Below are 21,350 nucleotides of genomic sequence, written 5' to 3'. Positions count from 1 at the left end.
CACCAGCCCTGGTCATACAGGAAAAAAGGCCAGTGACTCAGCAGAGATGGATGTCTTCACTCTGGCTTACAAGTGCAGATGCTGCTCTCTGCTTCCAGCTTGTCCCCCCTTCAGCCCAGGCACCAGCCCTGGTCTAAATAGAATACCTGGCTCAGCGACAGATAGGGTTGCCAACTTCCAAGTGGTGGCTGGAGATCTCCTGCTATTACAACTGATCTCCAGACAGTAGAGATCATTTCACTTGGAGAAAATGGCAGCTTTGGAGGGTGGGCTCTATGATATTATACCCCATAGAAGTCCCTCCCATCCCCCAACTCCGCCCTCCTAAGGCTACACCTCCATAATCTCCAGGTATTTCCCAACCCAGAGCTAGCAACCCTATTAGAGGTAGAGCATGTGCTCTGCATGCAGAATGTCCCAAATATCTGCAATTAAAAGGTTTATGTAGTAGGTGACATGAAAGACGTCTGCCAGAGATCCCCAAAGAGCCAATTCCAGTAGGATAGACAACACTGAGCTTGATGGACTCAGTACCAAACAACTTAATGTGCCATGGGAAGGATGAACTTGTTCTTACTCTGTCCATTAGGGGCTGTTCATCAATTAGCATGTCAAAAGAGCAGGTTTTTGTGTGTGCTTACAATATAGCAATGCCTTCAGATCAGAATTTAAGCACTGGAAATAAGAAACAGAAGAAAGGAACCATCGGAACAGAAAAAATTTAACAGTGCAAGATCACAAGCCTGTGATGCAATTAAATTTAAAAGATTCCTGTTATTATCTTCACTTTGTAAGAAAAAATATGTATTTTAATCAATGTCATATAAAAGACAGAAAATTATTTCTGAAATGAATCATTTGGTGTTGCTCCCTCAAAATGCCGTCAGCCGCAGTTGGTGCATTTTGTATTTGGAGAAAGCAAACATGGCACAATAGGTGTTACACCAGGGGTAAACGTGTCAGTCTGAAAATGGAGCAATTTGACACGGCAAGCAGCAACCTCCTCACACATACTTACAGTCTCTTACAGGCAAAGTTTGGGAATTTCTGAACGATCTGTCAAAGGGGCACATAAGCGGAAAGGCTAGCTAGATTAATAGTATTTTCTCTATATTATGGGAGGAAAGGATGAAGACAGTATCTTCTTAAATCAACTTTTATGTTTTATTACTTGTTAGAAGAAAAACTAGGGTTAGCTCACCATTTCAGGGTGTTTTTGACATACCAAGTGGGCGAAGTTTTCCCGAGCACTCATTAATCCCTCCATTAAATATTCCCCCATAGTAAAGTGACCTTTTCAGCTCTATTGCAATTATTCATATCCTGGAGTTCCTTATCTGAACAGGACAATCCAGAAGGATGGTAATTACCATAGTGCAAGATTGAACAACATGTGACTTTTATCCTATATTGCAATGTGTACAATGTGTAAAATGTTAATGGAATTAACCAGAAATCCAAGAAGAATCTATGCTGTACACCTTGAGGGGGAAAATTGTGCTTATGGCTAGCAGGACTCATTATCTTTTATCAGTATCTTAGTTATCTCTAAATAAATAAATAAAGCATACAGGCAGTATACAGTGCGTAATCGACATCTAATTAAAAAGTAATGTCTAGGCAACCTGTTCCATTAAGCAGCTAAGAAGTACTCCCCTGTCTTTCTGTTTTTCTACAGGAATTGCTGTATCTGATAGTTAATGTGAATTTCAAACTAGATATGGGACTATAACTGGTTTATAGTTGTTACTACCCTGACACTGAATTTAATTTAACTAATTGAGATTACCACTTACGGCAGCATTTGTGTAGATATATTAATAGGAATGTCATAAGAACGGTCAGGAAGACTCCCGTATTGCTCCCCAAGTGATCTAATCTACAGGCCAGTCTTCCTCCAAATAATCTGCCTGGTTTCAACAATCTGAATGGCAAGACTGTGAGTTCTTTACAAAAAACCTGTTTGAAAAACTGGGATTCAGAACTGTATGAGAACAGTGTAGGAGGAACACAGAATGCTCATGCTGGATACATAGTGTGGAGGAAAACAGAGGAATCGAAGGAGGGAGGAGTGTGTGCAATCAGTAGCAACTATAATAATTTATGTAGCCGGTGAGCTCATTGTTTTTTTTCATAAGGCAACAGAGATGGCAAAGTAGCTTCAGAAGATGGATTCGTTGCTTAGCTCTGCCAAGAATGTCACTTTAATCATGCAGTGAGGCAGAGAACTGTAATTCCACAAGTCTGCTTAAAATCTGACTTCGTAGGCTTGATCCTTTTTTATTGCTATTGCCTCAAAAGTGATATTAGCATTGCAGTCCTAAACAGAGTTATACCTTTCTAAATCTGCTGAGGTCAGTGGGCTTGGAAGCATGTAACTCTGTTCAGAATTGCACCGTAAAAATCTTTTTCTAGTTAGTTCCCTCTCTGTGTCTTTAGCTGGTAATAGAAAGTGGAGTAAAAAGAAAGTCTTTTCATTTTGAGACTGCCAAACCCGCTGCAATGTTTTTATTAAGGATTTCCCACCATCATCCTCAACAAAAGGTGATTCCCGATCTGCTGATGAATGCACTATGGTGAGGCTCATAAACCATAATTAGTGTTGTACAGTGGGTTTTCAGGATCAACTTGATATACTCACTGAAGGAAAACATCAGATTTTAGTGTAAAATGCTACTTCCTTCTGGAATTGTTTATTCCATCTGAAGCCCAGATTCTAATTCTCAACCCTAGAATGCATTTTTAAAATTTGTCTGATACCGTTGTACTCACACATCTGTTTAATACTGAATGCATGTATTTCTTCGTTTCCATCTAATCTAAGTTTAGCCGGTTTGGGGCACTGAACTTTTTCTTTTAATGTATTTTGTACATCACTTTTTGAAGTTATTTGGAGCTATGCAGTGGACAATCACATTATTGAAATACAGGACCGGGGGAGGGGGGGGGAAGAAAAGCGCCTAATCATTCATCTTCGAACTTAGGAACCAATCACATGAGACTATATCATGCTGGATCAAACTAATAGTTAATCTACTTCACCACCCTGTTTCACACAAACCAGATGAATTTGAAAGGTGTAGGGCTGCCAAATCCTGCTTGGAAAATTCCTAGTGACTTGTGGAAAGTACCTGGGGAGGGCAGAGTTTGAACAGGAGAGGATGCTCAGTAAAGATGTGATGCTATGGAGTCTACTTTCCAATGTTACCATTTCCTCTAGGGAGCTGATCTCTGTAGTTCAGGGATCAGTTACAATTCTGAGAAAACTCCAGCCCCCACCTTGAGGTTGGCAACTCAACTTATAAGCAAGGCCAAAAGCCTTCCCATGTTGTTGTTCCTCATGTTGTTGGGTTCCTGCCTCTGAACATTGAGTTTCCATTTACTTATCATAACTAATTACCATTGATGAACCATCCTGGCATGTTGTCTAATCTCTTTTTAAAGCCAACCAAACTGGTGGCCAATCATTATATCATGCAGCAGTGAATTCCACAAATTAATTATTCTTTCGGTGAAATTATACTTTTGTTTGCCTGTAGTATCAGGAGAGAAACAGGCTGGTGATGCCTTAAATATGTTTTCCTTTACTTGGATATACATGCATTCAGAGGAAATTGAAATGTGACCAGCAGCATTTAAATGAAATTTTGTACCACTCTAATACTTCAGCACACATCATGTTTGAGAAAATGATTATTTATTTTGAAGCTCAGTGGAAGTAAAGATGAAATGAAGCAGTACTGACCTACTTATTATCCTTCAAGGAAGACAGAATGAAGCCTGCTAATTAAGGTACTCCATGAATAACACTACAATCCTGAGCCGAGTTACACCCTTATAAATCCACTGAAATCAATGACTTTACAGCAGTGTAACTCTGCTTAGGATTGTATTGTATCTTAACTAGTGTTCATACTAGACTAGCACTTTTAGTGGAATACCTTAGCTAGAACCTGCTATTACCTATAAATATCAAAAACTAAGTATACTGTATTTTGAGGTACTTCATTAGATATCTGCAAGGGACACACATACACACCTGCACATCACAATGGTAAATGATGCCTTCAGAATGATGGGTCTGGACCATCACATGCTGATATTTTCTGTAGATTGCGTAGCTTGTTCTTGCTTTCCTGTGTTTACTAAAATGTAGATACTCTCAGTCAGAGAGCCTACCACCCTCCACAACCTCAGTCGCACAGGTTCAGGATTACAGATAGATGAGGCAGTTACAGTTTACAACCCTCTTTTAAAATATATAGAGAACCATGACCATTTCACAGACCAGGTCCTCTCTCTTACTCAGAGAGAGACCACCAGAATGGGTAGCCTAGTCTCCTTTAATAATCACCCCTCACCCAGACATTGCACACAACTATTGGGGTTGGAGACTCAAACACTGCTTCATTCACATGCTGCCAGCATTTATTCATATCCTGAAATATATATTTTATATAGGGCAAGATCTTGGTTTGTGTGTGTGTGCATTCGTTCTTCTTTCCATGTAATCCAAGTAAAATATCATAAATATCCAGCCCACATAGGGTTGCCAGGTCCTTCTTTGCCACCAGCGGGAGGTTTTTGGGGCACAGCCTGAAGAGGGTGGGATTTGGAGAGGGGAGGGACTTCAATGCCATAGAATCAAATGGCCAAAGCGGCCATTTTCTCCAGGTGATCTGATCTCTATCGGCTGGAGATCAGTTGTAATAGCAGGAGGCTGGCAACCCTAAGCCCACAGGGTTAAACAAACAAGGAGTTAACTTTTATTTATGGTTTGAATATAATATTGGAGAAATTCTGGTACAGTTTGCAAAGGTTTTTTTTTCTTCAGTTGAACTATTGAACTGTTTCTCTATGCAGGCATTTGGGATTCTTTATTACATTTTGACCTTTATGCAGTCAGCGTGAAACAGCTCTTCTTCCACAGCTTCACTCATTCAGACTTTTACTCTAAACTCCCGAACAACCATTTTCAGCTGTCCCATTCACCAACATTCCATCAGCTCCCATTGGTCGCTTGTAGGGAGAGGCAGAACTTAACCTGTTCATCAAGTCTATTCCTTTCACCATGAGTATTTACAACTAGCAGCTGCCACCACCTTCTAGTCCAACATCATACTTTCCATCTATTTGCTCTCCAAAGTGATACAAGGCAAGTGCTAGAAGTGACAGAAAATCCAGATTAGTTCAGAAAGTAAGTGCTAATCTTTTCTCATTCATCCCTTGCTCAGTTCAGTGCAACGCTGGTCGTTACGTTTTCCTCCACCATCACATCCACACACTACTAGCTGTGTTGATTGACGGCTGAATATTAATAGCAACCGCCTATTATGTTGCATTTCATTTTATTTCTCATTTTCTCATATCCTTGGAACACACCATATCCTATGTGCCCCCCTTACCTTGGACTGAGATGAAAGATTATGCTGATTTCTATGCTTTCCTTTTAGCTACACTTTGGGCATTTCTAGAAGATTCATGTGGTGTGAGTTAAGGAGATATATTATGACAAAATTTGAGAAGCACACATCTTAAATTAACCACATAGCTAATGGTAGGGCTGTTGAAAAAAAATTCGGTAAAATTCAGATTCGGCAAAATTCAGCCCGTTTTTATTCGGGAAATGCTGAAGTCCGAACTCCCCCACTTCGGGTCCCTGAAATTCGGCATGAGATCTGGAGTTCGGGGGAAAATTGGGCCGAATAAAGCCACTAAAAACACAATTGCGCCTTTCTGTGGCTCCGGGGGGGCATTTTTGGGGATAGAGGTCCGAAACTTTCAGCGTAGCCTGAGGGGACCCTTCTTGCAAGAACCACTAAGTTTTGTAAAGATTGGGTTGGGGGGGGCTGAGATATGGGCCCCAAAAGGGTTCCCCCCTTCTTAATGTGCATCTCTGACAATGGGGGTTTGCAATTAGCAGAGCTTGCCACCCACTCCTGAAGCTCCCAGCCCCGACAAACAGCTGAGCTGTAGGGAGCAAGGGCTGGGCAGGTGCAAAGAAGTTTGCAAACCATGCAAAGCAACAGGTTTGCAACCATGCAAACCATGCAAAGCAACACATTTGCAACCATGCAAAGCAACAGGTGACGCCTGGGAGTTTGCAAACCATGGAAAGGGACAGAGGCATGCTAAAGGAGCAGGAGGGGGTGGAATTTCCCCTTTTGCATCGGACTCTGGACCAGGCAAATGCATTCTTTAAGTCAAAATTTGAAAACCAGTTTTGAGCAAGCATCAGAATAGACTTAACCGATCTTATGAATGAGGGAAAACCTGAGGACACACAACTGAAGCCCCCCCCCCTCAAACCAGGGAGAGAGAGACTGGAGGGGTCACACACACCCCAGGCAGAATGGGTGAAAGCCCCCTTTGGCTTCCCCCCCCCACCCAAAGAAACTGCTCCCTCCCCACACACACAAAGACTCTGCTTCCCCCACACACACACACACAGGAGAAAAATTATAGAGAAAAGCCCCAAAACGGGTCTTACTGTGGATGTCTTCTGTTCCATCTTCTTCGCACCTGCCCCGCCCTTGCTCCCCGCAGCTCAGCTGTTTGTCGGGGCTGGGAGCTTTGGGCTAATTGCAAACCCCCATTGTCAGAGATGCACATTAAGGAGGGGAGACCCCTGTCGGGGCCTGTATCTCAGCCCCCCCGACCCAATCTTCACAAAACTTGGGGGTTCTTTCAAGAAGGGTCCTCTGAAGCTATGCTGAAAGTTTGGGGGCTCTACCCCCAAAAATGTGCCCCCTGCAGCCACGGAATGGCTCGAATGTGCACACGCACCCACCCCCCAAGGGGGATCTCTCTCACACACAAACAGATACTCTCTCTTTCTCTCCCCGGGCCACACAGCAGCTGGGCTCATGCCCTCAATCGCGACTGATTGGCCAGAAGAAGACCCAGCTTGGCCACCGATTGGCTGCGGGAGAATGCTGCTTACTAACTGATGGTTATGCTGCTACGCCGAACCCCGAATTTGCCGAATTTATTTGCTTAACACCCCGAACTCGCTGAATTCGGCTCCCCGTTTTCCCGCCTTTTTTGAGTTCAGTTCCATCCAAACTAAAAACCGCCGAATCAGGGGAAATTCAGCTGTTTTTCGGTTCAGGATGAACCAAATCGACAGCCCTAGCTAATGGGCAAAGATGTAGTGAGGTCACAGTGAGCAAGGTGCTGGAAAGGCTTTGAACAAGACCAAAGGCACGCTTAAGAAGCCATTTCTTGGATAATGTTCCTGACGCATATGGATGTAATAGACCAGATGTTGTAAGCTTGTAATTAAATCAAGGAAGAGTAAAGAAGTGAACAAGGTTTCCCACACCCAAAGGTTTGCCTTATAGTGAAGTGGGCACTTCAGTCCCTTAAAAATGAGAAAGCCAGAGGCTTGGTCAGAGGGCCAAGTGCTGTCACTGTCAGTGCCAGGCCCTTGGAAATGTATTTATAATACTTGGAATTTCCCATGAACAGGGGTAAAATTAAATGAGTTTGACAGCATCTAGGCCTGGGGTTTACAAGTCAAAATATGCTGCTGTCCCCCACCATGCATTCCCACCAGACATTTGTAGTCAGCCTACAAGCATTGCCGTGGACTCAGTCAAGTAAACTCCAGAAGAGTCTGATGACAGAGGTCAAGACCTTCTGCAGAGCAGCAGCAGAAGGTACTGAACTTGAATACAAAGAACCATGGGATTGTCTGACATTTTTTAATCTCTGGGTTTAGCTGTGCAGAAGTGCAGTCTCTTCAGCTATTGTACATTCTCAGACATAGAGCTTACATTCTTTGTTTCTGTGATTTATAGCACATTCTCACCCCTGAGCTCAGAGTGGTTTACAGCAGTTTTTCCCCCAAATGCAAATATTTCTCTAAGGGCTTCATAATGTAACAAATGGCTGGAGGAAATAAAAGAGGCCAAATGACATAATGTTTGCAGTATCAATAAGTCTGGCTTCTCCTGATGAAGAATGTGTAGATAGCAAACTACTCTAAAGATACCACTCCTTCCTCAGTATAGTTGGTCACGTAATTCTCATTTCCAACTGGTATGGAGCATTTTACCAAACTTTAGGTAGAAGTCTATGGTAAAATCTATTGCACACACACATAGATAGTATCATAAAGGTAAACCAGCCGGATGAAAAATAAGGGTCATCATGACACTGATGTATGGATTTATACTTCCAGACGGCTCATGAAACTGTGATATATGGATTTATACTTCCAGACGGATAGCTGTGTTCGTTTGTTGCAGCAAAAATAGACAAGCAGCTTTTGGTACCTTAAAGATTAACATCACTTTATTCAAACATAAGCTTTCGTGGACTAGAGCCCTCTTCTTCAGATGCAATAAATAAGAGCTGTCATTTTATGTGAGGGTATGAAAAAAGGTCAACAGGGTCAAGGAACCATAAAATATAGGAAGTACAGGGTGAAATATAGTTATGTGAAATCCACATTTAATCAAGAAAAATGCAAAGACTGTTCACTAGTTATGATAAACCAGTTAATATGTGTGGGGGACTCCCATATAGTTAATACATATAGTTAATACCTGTAATTAGTTTTTTTTTTAAATCCCAATTTTTGAGGGGAAGTTTTGTATGAGGAAGTTCTTTTCTAGAAAGGATGGGTGTCTCTCTGTTGTTCAGTTCCACAGTTAAGAAGTGTTATAACTGAAGAAAGGCTGATTTGTAATAATCCAGCAATTGTCTGAGATTGTGACCTTTTATGCAGGGACGTTTCCCCACGGTCACCCCTGCCAACTGCTTCGGGGTTTCCTTTTAATGGTTTATGCCTTATCTGCCCATCAGAGGTCGCCTTGCTCTCCCCGTGCGTTTTGCCCTTGTTTTTCAGATACTGTTTTAGCCAGAATCTGGAAAATGCAGGCAAAACATGCAGAGAGAGTGAGGTGACCTCTGACTCGTGAATAACGCATGGGTAAGCAAAAGAAAGCCCTGAAGCAGTCGGCGGAGGTGACCGCTGGGAAACATCCCTGCATAAAAGGCCTGTGGTTCTGAAGATTTAAAATCTAATTTTGACCACAGTCTTTCTCACAATTACTGGTTTTATCCTTCTCCTGTGGCCAATGGTGATCTTGAAGCGCTAGGTTGTGGATTTAAGATTACCATATGTGCAATGAATGTATATTCACACGCACCAGCAATGAGGAATCTGACTGAGTTACTGTTGCTATATCAGAACCATCTCTCTGTCCATTACTCTCTCTCATGCACTCACTAACTCTCACAATCATACACACATACTTAGAATGTGCTAGAAATATATCAGAAAAACAAAAACCTGTGGCCCATAACGTGATCCAAAGTGTAATAATGATTCACTGATTAGCTTTTAATATTAGCTGGGTGGATATTAGCTTTTAATATCCTCCCTGTATGTTTCTTCCAAAAAAAACACACCCCTATATTACTGAATAAGACATATATCCACCCAGTCCAATATTTTTCAGTTCCATACTTTAATAATTCTGTGTTCCTTTGCCTAGAGACTTCCAGTAGCCTGTCTCATTTATTCACATATCCCTAAAGGCAAATAAGCCTGAGATACATAGGTTATGCCAGATTCATCAAGAAGTGAATATAAAATGATAGGGTGCACTGAATTTTTGGACATGTGTCAGATTACTTTGAATTTTATACAAGAACTTTTGAAAGCAAGTTTTAGATTTTGAGCCTTTATTAGATTTTAATTTAAATAGGCTTTCTTTTCAGCACTTATTTATATGTCTTTATGCTTAACCCCCCATGAAAGAAAAGGATCTTTACATTCATTTTGTATAATTTATTGCTAATATAATTAGCATGACCATTTTGTGTAATCTCTTAATTTTGTATCAGTTTGCAAAAGCATATTGCTTTTATGAATGGTACTTACTGTGTTAAATGAATGTCAAATACCATTTTCCCCCAGTACTCAGGTGGTATATATAGCATGATGGCAGAATCTGGGAGCTCTCCTTTTGCGTAATAAGTGGAGTGAGATGACTGCCATTTAACCCTAAAACTTTTAAAATCTTGATTCTTCTGTGTGGTGTTCAGGCAATCAATCGACCAGCAATGAGTAGGAAATTAGTATGTGGAACTAGAAGACCCAGGTTCAAATCTCCATTCTGCTATGAACATTTCTGGGTGACCTTGGGCTAGTCACTTTCTCTCAACCTGAGCTACCTCACAGGGTTGTGAGAAGAAAGTGGAAAATGGGAGAACCACATATGCCACCTCAAACTTCTTGGTAGGATACAAATGTGATGGACAGATAGGCCCTCTACTCTAATCGGACAGCATAGCACCATCATTTATAAATTGTTTCAGCTTGGGAAAATGACACAAGAGTGAAGGCCGAACCCGCTCCTCTCCCTGTACCGTGCTGCTGAGATGAATTGGGCCCTGGAGTGCATGGCAACGTTAGTTCCCCCAACGTCACATATGACTGAAAGTCAGGTCAAGGAACTCATGGCAGATCTCACATCTATTTTAGGTCTTGGATACCTGATATCCAGACCAAGCAACTGGTGTCAAAGGAGCAAAATATTAATTCAGTTCCCCAGTTCAGTAAGATGTGAGGTGGATTTGAATATACCAACAAAGGAATTATTAACCAAATTAAGTGGAAGCTTGTCTAATTTACTTTACAGCTTCGCTGACTTTCTTTTTTATTCTCTCTCTCCCACAGTCTGCTCACAGTTCTCCAAGGGTGTCTATGCTATCTTTGGCTTTTATGAGAGAAGGACTGTCAATATGCTCACATCCTTTTGCGGGGCTCTCCACCTCTGTTTCGTAACACCTAGCTTCCCTGTCGACACATCCAACCAATTTGTTCTTCAGCTGCGCCCAGAACTGCAGGACGCCCTCATCAGTGTTATAGAGTATCACAAGTGCCAGAAATTTATGTACATTTATGATGCTGACCGGGGTAAGTTGTAAGTCAGCAATGAAACCAATCAGGGCAGGATGGGGGGGGGGGGGCTTTTTAGTCACGCAAAGTACTGTGGACCTTAGTTAAAGTCTTGCCTCAGCAATGAACTTAGTAGGTGGCCTCAGGCAAGATTCTTTTTCAGTTTTCCCCACCTGTGATGTGTTTTACCTTACAGGACTGTTATAATGGATGCAAAATGCTTGCACATTCTAAAGCAGGGGTGGGGAACCCTTTTCCACCAAGGGCCATTTGGATATGTATAACACCATTCACGGGCCATACAAAATTATCAACTTAAAAATTACCCGACCAAACCCCAGGCAGGCAGCTGCCCCAGATGGACACCCCCCCTTGTGTGGGCAAGCAGGCAGGCATCCAACTGGTGGTGCACTCACCCACCTGGTGGCACACGATGGTCTGTTGCACCAGCTGAGCATAGCCGTCCAGCCACACGCCGGAGTTGCTCCTGCTCTGCATGGTCGGGGCTAGAGTCTATATCCGGCTCCTCTACCTCCGCCTGCAGGGATGAAATGAGGACACACTGGCTAAGAACTCCTTCCCCTGCACACGCATTCTGCCCCTGCCCCCTTTAACCTCTCCATTGTCGCCACTTCTGCCCCCAGCCCTCTTGTAGTACAGAGGGAATACGTTTCTCCACGGCCCGAGTGGGAAAGGGTTAACACAGTTTCTTGGGCGGTCTTAGCAGCTCCATAGCTAACAACTCTTCTGCAAGGGAGAAAAAAAGTTCCTCTTCTTGGCAAAACAAACTCATATCCGCCTTGAATAGAGGCTATCCCGGTCTGTGGGAGGGGGCGAATTGTCAGTCAGATCCTTCTGAGCTAGAGATCTGGCAGGACTCATGAAGGGCCAGACCAAATGATATCACTGGCCTTAAACGGACTCCGGGCCTGATGTTCCCCACTCCTGTTCTAAAGTGATGTATAGATATAAACTATACAAACTTTTAAAAGTGAGTGCAATTATACATCTAAGCACCTAACGAACAATGTCATTGATATCACTTACTATTGCCAATAATGATCTTTGTTTCATTTTCTAACCTCATCCGTTCCATTTCCTTCACAGGTTTGTCAGTCCTTCAAAAAGTGTTGGATACAGCTGCAGAGAAAAACTGGCAGGTGACAGCTGTCAATGTCATGACGACAACAGAAGAGGATTATAAGTCGCTCTTCCAGAACCTGGAGAAGAAGAAGGAGAGGGTAGTGGTGGTGGATTGTGAAGCAGACAGACTGAATGCTATCTTGAGCAAGGTGGGTTCTAGCAGTGTTGAGACAGGGGGAAATGATGAATGGTGGAGTAAAGAAAATGGAAGTCATAGAAGACAGTGTTTTTCAAACCATGGTTTGGGTACAACTGTGGGACCACAAGAATATCTACCGTCAACTAGCTTCCAGATCACCTCATAGTACTAGCATGAAAATACACTGATAGTTTCTGGGATCCAACAACTCAGCTTTAGGAATGCTAATTGGCTGAGTTACACTAATGAAGTATATTCCTAATGATGTCATCATAATTTCTTCAGGTATAAAACGGAACTGTTTTTCACTCTGTTTTCCAATTCAAAGGATTTCACCATAGAAACAAACTCCATCCTTTCACAACAATAACCAGTTGGCTTTCAATTTGTTGCCAGAATTTCAGGTTGTGTGTAACACTGCTGTTTTTCTGTGTGCAGTCCTGAAAAATTTCCCATCCCCTTTCCATCTTTGCTCATCCAGCCTGTATCTAGAAGTTATTAACTTGCTATCTCCAGTGAAAAGTCCCTTTCAATCAAGGCATCAGATTGATTAGAACTTGTCAGGGCCTTTTGAATTGTTGCCTTATAGAATCAGCTATCTTCTGAGTCCTTTGTAGGCCATTTACTGACCAAACAAACATTTTGCTTTGAAAGTATAGCTGATGTTCTTACAGTATCATTTTGAAAACACTAGAAGATGAAAGCTTCCACGGAGCATGGCAACTTGCCATGCACGTTGAGATGGAGCTATCTGGTACATGGCAAGCGCTGGTGAGGGAAGAGAGGAGAACTTGGGGTTCACAAAAATGCTTAATCCAAATGGGGGTTCCAGGTTATTAAAGTTTGAGAACCACTGGCATAGGAGCTGTACATCTTTATTGGATACTTTTAGCATTTAGGTTTTTTTTTACTGATTGATGGTACTATTTTGATCGCAGTACTTTTAGTGTAAGGCACTTTAAGTGACTGTTTGTTACAGAAATAATGTTGCATAGTATAGTGTAGTATATCCTGCTCTGCTGGCATGCAAAACAGAACACATACAGGGCACATTGGGGGGGAAAACTGAGCCTCAATTCAATCCAATAAATCTTACATCCCAATCTTTGGAAGGCTTTTTACCCTCAGAAACCTTTTGTCTACATTTCTAATGTCATGGTGAAAGTTGTTTCTTACCTGAAACTTGGGCTGTTTAAAATCTAGAAATATTTGCCATTTGAAGAAGAAAAGTTGTTTTTATATGCTAACTTTCTCTACCTTTTTAAGGAGAATCAAACTGGTTTACAATCTCCTTCCTCTCCTCTCCCCAAAACAGACTACATGTGAGGTAGGTGGGGCTGAGAGAGTTCACAGAGAACTGTGACTAGCCCAAGGTCACCACACTGGCTTCATGTATAGGAATGGGGAATTAAACTTGGTTCTCCAGATTAGAGTCCACCACTCTTAACCACTACACCACGCTGGCTTTCATTATACAGTATGTAAGCATCTTATAAATTGTCCCTATCATAGACAGTAATACTGAATTGATCATTCAGCCATTGTATTCCAGGGGAAGTTCACCCCATGTCCCTGGTTGGATTAGCCTGCTCCTTCCCCATCCATCCATCCATCCATCTGTTCTGCCAAGGCAGGGGTTCTTTAAGATTTGGAGGCAATGAAAATACTAGTACATGGAGAAAAGGCAATGCTTTACTTATAAAGTAACCCAACATTCCACCATACACAGTAACACAAAGTAATAACACTTTACATGAGTCTCTCTCTCCTCCTTGGCTGCAGGGGCTCCATGTGCAGCATCCAGAGAGATCCCAGGGTCAGCAGTCCGGTCACACAGCATCCAGCCTGATCTGTGTAGAAGCCCCTTACATGAGTCTCTCTCTCCTCCTTGGCTGCAGGGGCCCCGTGTGCAGCATCCAGAGAGATCCCAGAATCCAGTCACACAGCATCCAGCCTGATCTGTGTAGAAGCCCCTTACATGAGTCTCTCTCTCCTCCTTGGCTGCAGGGGCCCCGTGTGCAGCATCCAGAGAGATCCCAGAATCCAGTCACACAGCATCCAGCCTGATCTGTGTAGAAGCCCCTTACATGAGTCTCTCTCTCCTCCTTGGCTGCAGGGGCCCCGTGTGCAGCATCCAGAGAGATCCCAGAATCCAGTCACACAGCATCCAGCCTGATCTGTGTAGAAGCCCCTTGTTCGTCTCCTTCTTGGGTTTTTCACTCCAGCCAGGTACTTTGGGTTGACTTAGGACACCTGGCCCATAGCCCTGCCTTCCTAATCATGCACACCAGCTGCTACATGAATCAGCATAGACTGCCTAATCAACTAGTGGAGTACATCTGGCAACCCAACACACTACAGAAACAAACTAAACTAACATTCATTATAAAAACTATACTTTCATATAGGGAATATGGAGGAATATGTGACATGTCAACCTAGAACTCCTCGTACAATATTCTTCCGCATATTGCCACTACACCATCCATCCTCCTTTCTTCTTCTCCCCCACTGGCTGTGATTGGAAGAGACTGTTTTCCACTCTAACTAGGATGAGGCAGCACTTGCTGAAAAGAATAAAGTCCCTCTGATTATGACTGAAGAGATGGAGGGAGGAAAGAACAGGACATGAATGGTCCAAAAGTTTTTTTTTTTTAATGTAAAGGGATATGCATTCTTCATTCCTAGCCAGCTTGGGCCATTCCCTACCTTCCTCCCTCTGGCTTTCATTGTGGGTACTGTGATCTTGTGAGGCTGAGGCAGCTCTTGCCAAAGTCATTGGAAATTGTCTTTTCCGATTTCAACTGGAGAAAAAAGGAGGAGGAGGTGCCTTGCTGCCTGGATCCAAACCAGATTGGAAGAGGTATTACTGTTTGTCTTGGCACCAGACAGACCGGCATGGCAGGAGGCATGCCCCTGCTTACCTCTGCTGCTGCGTGGCCTGGAGTATGTATGGGGGAATGCATGCTTCTCCTCCCCCACTGTTGTCACCACCAAATTCCAAGATCTGGAGTGTGGAAGAAGGAGTGAAATGAGCAATAAAATATGTTCAGCTATCTCTGCTGTATATTTTTTTAAAAATGTATCCCTACTTCTTCTGACCTCTGCTCAAGTTCTTATGATCAATCAAACCAGAGCACCATTCAGAAGATGTCCTTGTGGGATTCTACAGACGTCCTTTTCAGGGCTGGGATCAGGGAGTGCAACTGCTTGGCATCTTCTGAGTTCCATATTCCAACAATGGTATGATGTCTGGTTCTGTTGTTTCTCCTTTATGCTGTTACTGTCTATTTGCCTGCGCTTTTTGAGTGAGCAAGCAAAGAAAGTATTAAGAAGGTAGAACAGCTACCAACACCCATATCACCTTCTGAGCAGCTGTACAAATTGGACCTAGAGAAAGAAGGTCAACAAGTAGAAAACCAATTGGCCCACCAAGGGAGGGAAGCCCACTGGAGGCATTTTCCCCCAGGACTCCCCAACACCTGTAGCGAATACAGACCCCACATTTCTCATAACTGTTTGGGACTTTCATTTCACATTCCAAAACTAGAGATGATTTTCACTCTTTAGAAATAATTCATCTCCACTGTTCTAGAGTAAAAGGTAAAGGTCCCCTGTGCAAGCACCGGGTCATTCCTGACCCATGATGTGACATCACATCCCGACATTTACTAGGCAGACTTTGTTTACGGGGTGGGTTGCCAGTGCCTTCTCCAGTCATCTTCCCTTTACCCCCAGCAAGCTGGGTACTCATTGACCTCGGAAGGATGGAAGGCTGAGTCAACCTTGAGCCGGCTACCTGAAACCGACATCCATTGGGATCAAACTCAGGACGTGAGCAGAGCTTGGACAGCAGTACTGCAGCTTACCACTCTGCACCATGGGGCTCTGTTGCAGAGACGTGTGGAAAAAGAGCATATTTCAGAATATTCGGACAGTTTCTACAAGAAGAAAGACACTGATATTCATAAGACACTGTGCAATTTAGTCAATTTGGAATGTGACACAGCCTAATGACTGATAAACATGCTCTAAAGAGTATAACTACATTTCCAGAAAAGTGCCCCAATCATGCCCAGGCCAGCATGCAGGAAGACAGAAATTTCTGTGGAAATGACAGGACACATTGTGCAAATCCCTGTACCAATTGTATGTCTGCTCTGATGCATAAAATCATCTGTTACAAAACAGCTGCTGTGCTGGAACTCTGGGATCAGAGTGTTTATCAGATTAATCTCACTTTTCTCCTGGGCTCCACCCATCTGTTTATTTGTATTCACCTGTTGCCCAGTGTTTCAAGCCTGAACAAAGGTGTATGCTGTTCAGAAGCCATTCTTGCATTCTAGAGGCATTCAACTCTATTGTCACAAAGATTTTCCCATTCTTTAAATCATACTTCACAACTGATAAGTAGGCATAGATGGAGAATATCTTAATGTGTTCTAGTCTTAAATTTTGACCTTCCTACTTGTACAATATGTAACTCCAGGTTCTTACATTTCAAAACACAGTGGCATATTTATGTTATTTTGGAATTTAATTTCCACAATGTTTCATTAGTTTTTCAAGGAAGTTGCATTGTCCATAAATCACTGGAAGCACATGTGGCTGAAACTCCTTTACTATCTCAGCAAATGCTGACTGAAGTCCTTACCAAGATCTCCATGAAAACATGCATGCCATCTCAGCAACAAATGTTGCTTCTACCAAATCCAAATATCTGTTTTGTGCTTTTCATTTTTTATTTAGTGGTAGATATATTTTGGGACCAGAACCAGCAGGCTGGATTCAGTGGAGGAGTTCTGCAGATGGTCACAGGGGGTTCTCTTCTCCAACAACCCCTCCACCTACCCCTCCACACAGTTCTTAGGGTTCCCTTGTCCAACAGGGGCAGCAATTCAGGTGGTAATTTGGGCTACAGCAGCAGGGGAGAGGCAAGTGGAAGGCAAGCTTTAAGTAAAGATGTGGAGGATTGAACCAAGGCCTCCTGAATTTATGTATGTATTTATTTATTATTTACATTTATATCCCGCCCTCATTCCCGGCGAGCTGGGCTCAGGGTAGCTCACAACACAATATAAAAACATCAATTTAAAACCTATATTAAAACATCTGTATTAAAACATAACTTAAAAATTCATACCACATATTATAAAGTACACAGCGGATGCTCTACCACCAAGGCACAGTCCCTTCCCAAGCCCAATTTCAGGCTAAAGGGGGGCACACACTCAAATAGAGTCTAGGAATAGGTTTACTCTAAGTGAAGGTAAAAAAAAATCATTTTCTAACCTTTGCATATATTGTTTGTTTGTTTGATTCCTTGATTTACCCCCAGTCTCTCATGCACATACATATACACACTATCCTTAATTACTCTCTCTTCTCCATTCCTCCCCCCCAACACGTACACACATACACATGTATATACTGTCCCCAATTTCTCTTTCTTTCTCAGTCCCTCTGGCTTCTCTCTCTCACACACACTTGTTAATTTTTCTCACTTCCTTTCAGTCTCACACTCACTCCTTACCTAATTTTTTTCTCTCCCTCTCCCAGTCACCCACTAGCTGACTCTCACTGGTCCTGCTTCTGCAGATCAGCGTGCGGGGGGTGGGGGAGCAGTTCTTATCCATCCCTCTCAACGGTTCTTATCCTCTCTCTCTCTCTCTCTCTCTCTCTCTCTCTCTCTCTCTCTCTCTCTCTCTCTCTCTCTCTCTCTCAGCGCCCCCTTACACCGATGGGAGGGTGAGCCAGCTTCCCAGTGGCTTCTAGGCTCTCCTACTGTGGAAAGGTTCTGCCGCTGCTGTGCTCACAGGCTCTGCTGCCACCACAACCACTGCTGGGCATGCGTAAACAATGCTTTATTTAGTTGGGAGGGGGATTTAATCGCCCTTTTACTTTTTGAAACTTTCTGGGTTTTTTGTGCAGACCCAAGGGGTTGCCTGAGTTTGCAGAAAAACCTGTTGGGGGGAAATGTGCCCCTATCTGTAGATTTAAGTATCCTCAGGCAAGGGGTACATGTGGGAATTAGATATATAGATAAATACAATTTTAAAATGTTATTAAAACCATAGAACCTAAACTAACATACTATATACAGATGGTAGCTAGAGTATGTTGCTACTCTTAAGGGAGAAAACATTGCAATAAAGGTGGAGGTGAATCAAAGAATAGTGATAGATGACCAACAACCAGCATCAATTTCATTACTTGGGAGGGATGGAGAAATCTTGTTTTTGACATGTCATAAACATGAATAATTGTTTCATGTTCTTAAAATATTTTTCCATGGGCCTGCAATCATATGCTTTAATTATATAAACAACCATGTGGTTTGGATCTTTTTATTTAAACACCAAAAACAAACTCAAAGTACTGCATTGTTTCACCCTTGCCTGCCGTACAGCTCCAGGATTTCTCTCGACTTGGTGGAACTTCTTCCCATTATCAAGTGGGTAATAAAACTTCATAATGTTAGTATGCTCTCAGGGGGTAGTCTTTCATTCTTTCTTTTCCCATTAAAAGGCAAACGATCATTCTCAGCGTGCAATGTTGGACAAGAAGCACTGGAACTGAGAAGCCTTTTAAAAATATGTTTTTAAAATAGAAACAGAATAGATGGATAAAGCAAGATTTGTAATTCACCTGAATTACAGATTCCTGTTGGACCTGAATATTTCACTATACTTAAAGGTAAAGGTAAACGTCCCCTGCGCAAGCACTAGGTCATTCCAGACCCATGGGGTGATGTCACATCCCGACGTTTCCTAGGCAGACTTTGATTTCAGTTCGGATGGAGCCGAACCGCAAAAAGGTGGAAAACCGGGGTCCCGAATTTGGGACCACGGAAAAAATTCGGCAGGTTCGGGGCTCCCGGGAAAGCGGGCGGGGGTCTTTGAACTGCTCTGCGCTGCCAGCCATGGCAGCGTGGAGCAGTTCAAAGAGCCACCCGCCCGCTTTCCTGGGAGCCCCGGGAAGGGGGGCGGGTTATTCAGATGAATTTTTTCCCCAAACTCAAATCTCGCGGCGGATTCCACGGAACCGAAGCAGGGGAGTTCAGACTTCGGCATTTCCCAGATCAAAACAGGCCAGATTTTGCCGGATCCGAATTTTTTTTCCCAACAGCCCTAACTGCAGCTTACCACTCTGAGCCACCGGGCTCACTATACTTACCTAACTGATTAACATGGTGTCTGCCCACACATACAAGTTACTAGCTTCTGTCTGTGTGATAAGTACTGGTTTTGTAGGTGTTCTGCAGTGATGGAAGGAAGAACTTCTCAGAATGCAAACACTGAAAGAAAAGATCAACATTTGAGCTCTCTCTATTTTGCTTCTCATCTACATATGGCATGCCCTCGACAAATCCTGAACATGGAAGCCCTGTGCACATTCCTTCTTTGATTGTTGATATTATAGTTATTTCTGGTTTGTGGTTTATATTTTCAAAAAAATATCCTCATAACAAAAAACAGTTAACATTGGAGAACCTCATGTTAATGTTATATTATTTTCATGGCACCTTTTTAACCGTAGGAACTTACAGTCTGCATTGATGGCTCTAAGATAATTTTGTGTTCTCCCACCCTGCATTTATCCAGTAAAATGTTATGAAGCTCATGACATTTTCTAAGTGTAAGAGAAATCTGTGGAGCAGAAATAAGCCTTCCTTGAAAGATCATGCTGATCTGCAGCCGTTCCAGACTCATTTGCTTCAGTCATTATTTAATTATCCCACCCAGGAGATCTGCATGGTGTGAAAGGTGGTGGTGTCTTACTTATTTGTATCCAGAAGTGCTAACAAATGTCTACTCTGATAACACTAATTGAAGTGCTGGGATATTAGCATAGGAGTCAGACAGTTTTTAATGTATACTCAAGAGCATTTCATCTGCAAGAGGCAGAGGCAGGTGAGCCGGTTAACATATGAACAAATGTCCAATAACTGCTAATCCATTTGGCAATAATTGTAATGCCAAGGATCTTTATGACATTGTTTAGCATTTTGGCAGATCTCACATGGGTATTGATGAGTAATTGAAAATTCATCCACACATCTCTATTCTCTGGTCATATGTTGTTTATTCTTGTTTATATCTGGAATCCTGATAAAAATAGGAGGAACAAAAGAATCCGACACAAATAGCTCGTGATTTGTCTCCTTGACTTGTAACCCTCCTTTTCATTCCAAAATAGGTATTAACATAGGAGTTTGGGGTTCAGGGATGTTTGGTGGGACCATGACACAACCTTTTTATTATCCTGCCCAAAACAAATGGATGGAAACCCAAAGCCAATAAAAAGTACAACTAAATTTGCCCTTTAGGTGAGGTTTTTTCAATTCCACAACATCAATAGGAGCGTACTATTGAGAAAGAAGAATGAAAGCATTATGGGCCATTCACCATTTATATTGATGAAGCAGTAAAACTACCCTCCAAAGGTTGTGGTGATGACAAGGAAAGAATGCTCAGACAGCACTAAATGTTCTTTATATAGGAGCATCATATATAAACAGACTCCTACCACTAGTTAGATAGGAGGGCTCTAGGGCAACATTTGTTCTCAAGACCTTGTGCAGAGTTAAATGTAGCCTTATCCATCACAGAAGACTATGTGTTTGACCTTTATTCCGTTTGGTAGACTACTTTAGATATTACAAATCTAATGCATAATAAATGTTGAGTATTGTCATCACATTATAGAATTGTAATATATTTCCTGCAGACTGCAGCTGAGCTAGTCCAGCAGAGGCTCAATAGCAAGTGTGGTTAATGTCTTGAAATGCATCCCACTTCTAAGGTTACAACACTCAGTATATTTGTGCTAGCATGATCTAATAGCCTTGGTTGATGCCCCTCGGCATCCTGACATTCAGGAAAAAATTCCTCGCCAGTGGGCAGGAAAAGATAAAGGAGAGCAAGGTGCAAGGTTGAGAGTTTATTTAGCTCTTCTAGTTCCCTACGCATTTTGCAATTTGCTTCATCAGGGGATCTCATACAAAATACAATGATACATTCATTAAAATGTATAAGTAGAGTTGGCAGCCTCCAGGTGGTAGCTGGAGATCTCCTGCTATTACAACATCTCCAGGTGACATCAGTTCCCTCGGAGCAAATGGCCACTTTGGCAATTGGACTTTATGGCATT

At 42.5% G+C, this 21,350-nt stretch overlaps 1 protein-coding gene across 6 annotated transcripts in view; it reads left to right on the top strand.

Moving 5' to 3' along the window:
• GRIA1 (glutamate ionotropic receptor AMPA type subunit 1) overlaps positions 1–21,350 on the top strand; it is a 255,374-nt gene that overhangs the window by 115,334 nt on the left and 118,690 nt on the right. For all 6 annotated transcript variants that reach the window (XR_008933972.1, XM_056867275.1, XM_056867273.1 and 3 more), the window contains exons 3-4: positions 10,694–10,933; positions 12,023–12,207. Coding sequence is in view for 5 of the 6 variants with exons in the window: in XM_056867275.1 (XP_056723253.1) it covers positions 10,694–10,933; positions 12,023–12,207 (425 nt within the window). In the remaining variant the exon portion in view is untranslated. The remainder of the gene's footprint in view (positions 1–10,693; positions 10,934–12,022; positions 12,208–21,350) is intronic.

Source organism: Euleptes europaea, chromosome 1 (assembly GCF_029931775.1).
Source record: "Euleptes europaea isolate rEulEur1 chromosome 1, rEulEur1.hap1, whole genome shotgun sequence".
NCBI classification, from domain to species: Eukaryota; Metazoa; Chordata; class Lepidosauria; order Squamata; family Sphaerodactylidae; genus Euleptes; species Euleptes europaea.
This window is presented reverse-complemented; position numbering and strand designations above follow the sequence as displayed.